The sequence below is a fragment of the Stenella coeruleoalba genome, assembly GCF_951394435.1.
Source record: "Stenella coeruleoalba genome assembly, chromosome: 19".
NCBI lineage: Eukaryota > Metazoa > Chordata > Mammalia > Artiodactyla > Delphinidae > Stenella > Stenella coeruleoalba.
This window is the reverse complement of record NC_137165.1, coordinates 49,412,658-49,420,604: the sequence shown is the minus strand read 5'-3', so window position 1 is coordinate 49,420,604 and position 7,947 is coordinate 49,412,658. Positions and strand designations below refer to the sequence as shown.

The 7,947-nt window shown below is 63.0% G+C and overlaps 1 protein-coding gene across 1 annotated transcript; it reads left to right on the top strand.

Moving 5' to 3' along the window:
* Positions 1-708: 708 nt before the first annotated feature.
* FSCN2 (fascin actin-bundling protein 2, retinal) lies at positions 709-7,670 on the top strand (the record flags this gene model as incomplete). The annotated part of the gene is made up of 5 exons (XM_079905072.1): positions 709-1,534; positions 5,008-5,164; positions 5,626-5,747; positions 6,119-6,286; positions 6,424-7,670. The coding sequence occupies 5 exons, from the start codon at positions 709-711 to the stop codon at positions 6,627-6,629; spliced, it is 1,479 nt and encodes a 492-aa protein (XP_079761198.1). The 3' UTR covers positions 6,630-7,670.
* Positions 7,671-7,947: the final 277 nt, after the last annotated feature.

The following is a 7,947-nucleotide window of genomic DNA, read 5'->3' as shown; positions in this document are numbered from 1 at the left end:
GAGGGGGATGGCATGCGACTCAGCTGCGGCCGCCCAGGTTGGGGGCCTTGCCGCACTCCTGGCAGCAGGAATCAGAGAAGCGGTAACTGGATCTGGCGGCTGAGGGTGGAGGGCTGCGATCGGGTTGCGGCCACATGCAAGTTTTCCACCAGGCGGAAAGAGCTGGGCTGGGCTGGGGAGTCTGTGCAGTGGGAAAGAGCTGGGCTGGGCTGGGGAGTCTGTGCAGTGGGTCTGGGGGCCCGGAGGTGGGGGGCAAGGAGAGAGGCCAAGACGTGCAGTGGCCAGAGGCCGGGGCACAGAGCCCGCGTTGGGGCCCGGGCAGCTGCCAGCGAGGACAAGGAGGTGGTCGGCCCTGTGGCGGGTGGCGCTCTCCAGCCCTGCCGGCCCTGGGCTCTGGCCCCTGGGCAGTCCGGGAGTGGCTGAAATCCAAGCTGGGGTAACGAAAGTCTGCTGCTGTTCCTAAGCCGACACAGCTCTGATCCGCCCTCCCACCCGCCCTCTGCTGCCCGCTGGCCATGTAAGAGCTGCCTGGGCCCGTGACCGCTGGCCAGAGGCAGCATCCGAGCGGGCAGCAGGTCCATGACGCCGGCTGGGCCTGGGGGCCACGGGCCGACCCCGTCGAGCCAGGCCTCTGGAGGACCTCGGGGGCCGTGAGCACACAGAGAGAGCTTCCCAGGCCCCTCTTGGGGACCTCAGCCAGGCCCAAAGATGCCCACCAATGGCCTACACCAGGTGCTGAAGATCCAGTTCGGCCTCGTCAATGATACTGACCGTTACCTGACGGCTGAGAGCTTCGGCTTCAAGGTCAACGCCTCAGCACCCAGCCTCAAGAGGAAGCAGATGTGGTTGCTGGAGCCAGACCCGGGCCAGGGCACAGCTGTGCTGTTTCGCAGCAGCCATCTGGGCCGTTACCTGTCAGCCGAGGAGGACGGGCGCGTGGCCTGCGAGGCGGAGCGGCCGGGCCCCGACTGCCGCTTCCTGGTCCTGCCGCAGCCTGATGGGCGCTGGGCGCTGCAGTCGGAGCCGCACGGCCGCTTCTTCGGCGGCACTGAGGACCAGCTGTCCTGCTTCGCCACAGCCATCACCCCGGCTGAGCTGTGGACCGTGCACCTGGCCATCCACCCGCAGGCCCACCTGCTGAGTGTGAGCCGGCGGCGCTACGCGCACCTGTGCCCGCAGGAGGACGAGATCGCGGCGGACAGCAACACACCGTGGGGCGTGGACGCGCTCGTCACGCTCATCTTCCAGAACCGGCAGTACTGCCTCAAGTCCTGCGACAGCCGCTACCTGCGCAGCGATGGCCGCCTTGTCTGGGAGCCTGAGGCTCACACCCGCTACACACTCGAGTTCAAGGCGGGCAAGCTGGCCTTCAAGGACTGTGACGGCCGCTACCTGGCGCCCGTGGGACCCACAGGCACGCTCAGGGCTGGCCGCAACACACGGCCCGGCAAGGATGAGCTCTTCGACCTGGAGGAGAGTCACCCGCAGGTGGTGCTGGTGGCCGCCAACCACCGCTACGTGTCCGTGCGGCAAGGTAATGAGGCTGCGGGGCCGGCCATGCTCTCAGCGTGGGGCTCGTGCAGCGAGTGGCACTGCGGCTGATGGGTGGGGACATGTGTGCGGCAGCACACAGCGTAGGTGGGTGGGCTGTGGGCCGCGTATGGGGTCCCTGCTGAGCCTTGGGCCCGCTGGACAGCTACTGGATGCAAGATGGGCAGCGCTCATCTGGAGGTGGTTGAGGCCCAGGCCAGCTGCTATGAGGGGTAGGAGGGCAGGCCCCGCCCACACTGGGCTGGCCCCCTGCCCGCCCCTCCCCTTCCCTTCTATCACCCCACTTCTGAACTTTAAAGGGTTTGGAAGGCGACCAAGGGCAGGGCAAGGAGAGACAGCAAGAGTGGAGTGGGGAGGTCTTGGGGTTCCTCCAGTCCAGCGGGATGTAAGCAGCCCCTCCAGGGCCTGGACTCCTTGGTGGGGAGACACTGTCTCTACCCAACAGGTGTGGCGTGGCTCCCCCCAAGTCCTGGATCATCGGTCACCTGCTTCATGTGACCGGTGGGCCCTTCCACATGTGATCACATGCCTGTGGGGTGAACGTGGGCAGTTCCTACTTCACCTCGAAGAAGGTGAGGTCCCAGAGTGGCCCCAAGCTGCTTGGGCTCCTGCCTCTGTGCACCCAGGAGTGGCTGGGCATACCCTGAGCCGGCTCACTGCCACCACCTGGTCCAGAAGGGAGAGACCCGGCCCTGAGCACCTGGAGGGGTGGCCCAGCTGTGGCTCTAGGGGCCCCAGCCTGTAGTCCAGGTCTTCAAGGCTAGCGCAGAGCAGGGACCGGCATTCAGCAAACACCCCCAAGCACTTGCGGCATGTGGTCGGGTCCTGGGGCGTGAGGGAAGACAGACAGCCCTGGTCCTTCCCATGTCAGGTCCTACTGTCTGGCCACACTGCTTTCTGACCTGGGCCAAGGCCCATATGCTTGGTTTGTCATTAAAGGGTGGGCAGCAGTGTGAAAAAGCTTTCTCTGTGAGTCAAAGGAGATGCTGGATACAAAGTATTTGTCCCTGTTCAGCTTGTGAATCTTGTGGTGGTGGTAGTGGGGATGGCGCTGAAGCTGGAGGTGATGGTGGTGGTGATGGTAAGACAGGCTGTGGTAATAGAGACGGTGCTAGTGATTCTGCTAGTGATGGTGGTGGTGCTGGTAGTGATGGAGATGGTGATGATGGTGGTGATGATGATGGTGGTGGTGAGGGATGGTAGCTGTACAAACCATTTTTCATTCTCTGGACTACCCTGCATCTGACCCCATCCCTTTAATGGGGGATGTCCCCCACAAAGGACCAGATTTGCCTCCCACTATAGAGACCAGAGGTACCGCACATTCGCCTCCTTGCTTTGCTTACAATAAGCCTGAGGGCATAGGACCTGGCCCCGAGCTATTCAGATGCTGACTTGGCTACCAGTGATTCGAGCAAGTGGAGGGTGGCATCTCAGTGCTGCGGGAGGAGGGCAGCGGCGCCACTAGATTCCAAGGTAGCTGGAGCGGCGGCATCTGTGGAGTGGTGGTTTCTCGGTCCCTGTCATTCTACTGGTCAGGCAGCCCCCAAACCCGTCTCCTTCCCCCTGGAGTGTTTGTGAGCACCCTGGCTTCTCCTGCCAATATTTTTCTTTTGCAGCCTCTATCAGCCAGGCTCTGTTTCTGCTGTGCCCGCTGCCGGCCCTCACTGATGTGGCATTGCTGTGGGGCCGCCCAGCAGGCAGTGTTCGTTGCTGCAAGTAACAATGGCCGCAAATTGGCTTAAGCCACAAGGACACTGATTATCTCACCTAAACGGAAGTCTGCAGGCACGGGGGTGGTGGGATCCCCGGCAGGCACCACTGCCAGCTCAGTGGCATCACCAAAGTCCTCCACTCTTTCCTCTTCGAGGAACCTCTCTCCCAGGACAGCTCTGACCTCACGCTGGTGCCCTTGTGGTCGCAAGACGGCTGCTGCTGTTCCAGGCTCACATCCAGACAGGACAGAGTCCAAAGGAAAGAGGGGCACTGGCTCTTCTGAGTCTTCGCAGGAGTAAGGAAAGTTCTCCTGTAAATGCTCTCAGACACCCCTTCTTGCTCAGACACCCACCACTTGACCAATCCCCCCTGGAACGGTGGGGTCCACACTCTTTGCGGGCAACCAGGGCTCCGTGGAGCCTCTCCTGCCTCGAGGTCGGGGCCGCAGGAGCAGCCGGCTGTGTGAGATGGAGCCCCTAGGCTGCATCCTGTCTGGAACGGGTGTGTGTGGGGCAATGCTGGGGACACCAATGGCTTGGCCTCAGAGATGGGGGTGGAGGTGCAGCCTCGCTCCCCACTTAGCCCCTGTGGGGATGGCTCCCTCACCTCCTCAGGTCTGCTTCAGTGAGGCTGTCCCTGGCCAAAACCCACAGCATTCATGGGCACTGGCTGTACCACCATTCTTGTTGTCCGCCGCCCCCCATGGACCAGTGCTAGAAGGGCAAGGGCCGCTGTCTGTTTTGTTACTGATCGCGGGCCCAGGGGCAGCTGGCGCTCACTTTGTTCAGTATTGCTGATGGGACGGTGGGATTGGCAGTGAGAATGCTGGGTCACCTTCTTTGGCTCTGAGCAATGATCTGTGTAAGAAGGGTGACAGACCCCAGCCTGGGGGGCTGTGGAGGGCACAGCCATGAAGGGTGACAGGTCCTGGCCTCTGCAGTCTGGGCTCTACCTGCTGTGGGTAGGGCAGGACAGGATGTGGCCCTGACCCTCAGGCTCTGATGGGGGTCTGCCACACTCCCTCCTGCTCCCCTAGCTGGAGCCACTGGAGCCCAGCCTCAGGGGACCTCTGTGATCTGCCATATCTCGTGGCCAGTTGTGATGGAACAGGGATGTGGTTTAAGGGAAGATACTGGGGAGGCTCCACGGCCTGCCTGCTGCCCCCACCCTGGTCATGGATGACCCCTTCGTCTCCCTCCCAGGAACCCCAGGCAGAGCCCCAAGTAGACTTGCCCTCCCTCAGGGTTCTTGGGAGACCACGCACATGTGAGTGAGGGGCTGGGGAGGTGACAGGGGTCCAATCCCTGCTCAGCGCCCAGGAGCAAACCCCAGGCCCCTGCTGTGTCCTGAGCCACGGCTGGGGAAGGACAGGACCCCAGTGTCCATCCAGTGGCTTAGGGGAGAGTTATAAATAGAGGCTGGTGTAAGTCCTGGGTCGAGAGAGCAGGAGCAAGCAGATTACCTGACGATTAGCAGAGGCAGGGGATTTGCCAGCACGGAAGGGCCTGGTTCCTGGGGCTGCAGTGGGAGCTGGGCAAGTACCTTTAGGGAGCAGTGTGTATTGGTCCATGACGCACCCACTTGGCCCTGGGGCAGAGCTCCAAATCTTCTAGAGTCCAGAGGGTTCTAGATGAGACCCCCGCTGACTTCAGGGTTGCCCCAAGAGCATGCCTCCCCATCCCTCTGCTCCCCACCCCACCCAGGGTGAGGCGTGAGGGGCTTCCCATCTCCTCCCTCCAGGGATCAATGTCTCAGCCAACCAAGATGAAGAACTGGATCATGAAACTTTCCTGATGCAAATTGACCGGGAGACAAGGAAGTGCACCTTCTATTCCAGCACTGGGGGCTACTGGACCCTGGTCACCCACGGGGGGATCCAGGCCACAGCCACACAAGTGTGAGTGCACCATCCCCACCTCTGTGACCACCTTCACCTCCACCTCCACCATCACCATCACCACCTCCACCATCATCACCTCCACCATCACCATCTCTGCCATCACCATCACCACCACCCCCTCCACCATCACCATCATCACCTCCACCATCACCACCACCTCCACCATCACCATCATCACCTCCACCATCACCATCATCACCTCCACCATCATCTCTATTACCACTACCACCTGCATCACCACCTCCACCTCAACCACGGGGACCACACAGCAGCCCAGCCAGGGAAGAATGCCCACGGGGGTGAGGGACAGCTCTTAATGGTGGTGGGGGTATCAGTGGAAGGCAAGTGCCCGTCCCTCCCCCTGAGGGAGTGGTATTGGACTTGAGGGGGATGGGGAGGCCTGACCCTAAGCCCCCACGTCCTGCTCCTCTGAGGGGACCTTGACCTGCCCCTTCCAGTTCTGAGAACACCATGTTTGAGATGGAGTGGCGGGGTCGGCGGGTGGCCCTCAAGGCCAGCAATGGGCGCTATGTGTGCATGAAGAAGAATGGGCAGCTGGCGGCCATCAGCGATTTTGTGGGTGAGCACTCCCCTCATTCCCTGGGGAGACCGGGGTGGGGGCCCTCTGCCTGGGGACAGGGCCAGCTCGGAGACCCTGTCTCCACGAGGGCTGGCCCCGCTCCCTCCCCGTGAAGCTGCTGCTGTCCATGACAGTAGTCATACTTGCTAGTCCAGATCATTGTTCCTGACGTGGGGGAGCAGATCCAGAGCACCCTGATCACTGCTGCACATCTGGGGAACCGGGGGCTCAACGGCCGCAGGCCCCTGGCTAAGGCCACATAAGACAGTGGCAGTGGCAGATCGAGGCACACAAGCTGGGCAGTGAGTCCGGGCCTGGAGCTCTTCCAGGGGAGCTCCGTTAAGGCCCCTCAACCCCTTTCTCGCCATCAGGTGAGGACGAGGAGTTTATCCTCAAGCTCATCAACCGGCCCATCCTCGTGCTGCGGGGCCTGGACGGCTTCGTCTGCCACCGCCGAGGCTCCAACCAGCTGGACACCAACCGCTCCGTCTACGACGTGTTCCACCTGAGCTTCAGCGACGGCGCCTACCAGATCCGAGGTGCGGGCGTGCGGGATGGGGGCGGGGGGAGCGCGAGGAGCTGGGGCCCTGAGAGAGTGGGGGGCGCCGAGGGGGATAGGGGGAGCGCGGGGCCGGGAGCGTGCCGCCCGCCGACCCCCGCTCCCCTTATCCCCCAGGCCGCGGCGGCGGGTTCTGGCACACCGGCAGCCACGGCAGCGTGTGCAGCGACGGCGAGCGCGCCGAGGACTTCCTGTTTGAGTTCCGTGAGCGCGGCCGCCTGGCCATCCGCGCCCGCAGCGGAAAGTACCTGCGCGGCGGCGCCTCGGGGCTGCTGCGCGCGGACGCAGACGCACCGGCCGGGTTTGCGCTCTGGGAGTACTGAGTGCCGTCCTCCTGTCCCCCATTAAACCGTGTCTGTGACCAGCGGCTCGCGGGTCAGTGGCGCCGCTCGGGGTGGGGAAGGGTGTGCGCGGAGGGTCTGCAGGCTCGCTGGTCTCAGAGTGCTGCACAGGAGCAGTCCCTGGCCCCTCCGCCCTGGGGCTCCTGCGATGGCCGCTGGACAACTACCCCCTACCCCCCAATCCCTCATGCCCAGAAAATCCAAGGTTGGGGCTTGTCCAGGGGGGTCCAGCCGATTGAACGTCCCACAACCCCACCCTGGACAACCAGTCCCGGGCCTCCTCTTGTCCGCCCCCTGCCCCCGGGATTGTGTCTCCTTGGCGCACGTCCCTCCCTAAGCCCGGGAGAGGGGACCCCCACTCTACTCAGCAGGACCGGGGTGGGGTGGGGGAGCTGGAAGGAGCCTGGTCCTAGGCCCCAGCAAGTCAGGTAGGTCAGAGGGTCTTTGGAGTCTCCACAGCGCACATCACTGCTCCCTTCCCCAAAGGTGGGGTCTTAGAGAATCCTGGAAGCACCTGATGGAGAAGTGACACCCACCTGTCCCAAACAGGGCTGTGGTCAGCCATGGGGGAGAGGACCCTTCTCAGCCTCTGCACCAGCCTGCTGCCACCCAGCCTAGGAAGGGTGGATGACCAGGACAAGGCCCATGGTTCACCCATGTGCCTCCCCAAACCAGCTGGCACCCAAAACCCCTGGGTCCCCAAGGACCCCCACCCAGGGCAGTGTCTCTTATGAGCTGGGTAACCTTGGACCATTGGAGGTGGGAGTGGGGTGAGAGGCATGCCCCCAGGGATTGGCCTGGACCTTGGGGACTGGGGTGATGGAGGGCTGGGGGTACAGTCTAGAGCCTGAAGTAGGGGGAGACCACAGACACAGGTGACCTCATGAACCCTTCCCCTCAGCCCACACCCCTCTCCCCACCCTGGGCAGCCCCCACCCTTGCCTGGGGCCTGAAGCCCCACCTCCAGTGAGTCTGGCCAGTGTGAGGCACTTTGGGAAAGGAGGGCAGCAAGGAAGGAGTACAGAGCTGGTTCCAGAGGGGAGTGGACACATATGGCCAGGGAGGACAGGAAGGGGTGAGGCATCCTGGGGGTGGGGAAGACCAGCAAGGACCCCTCCCCAGTCTCTCCCCAGGGCCCCCCTTGGCTGACTCCCCACCTTGCTGGCCTCCCCTCACCTTAGGAATGAAGAAGGGCTGGGAGCCAAATGGGCCAACACACTTCAAAGTGGGCTCCAACTGACCGTGCAAGTACCAGATGCAGGAGCCTGGCCCCAGAGGGACGGAGTGACTGTCCTGAGCT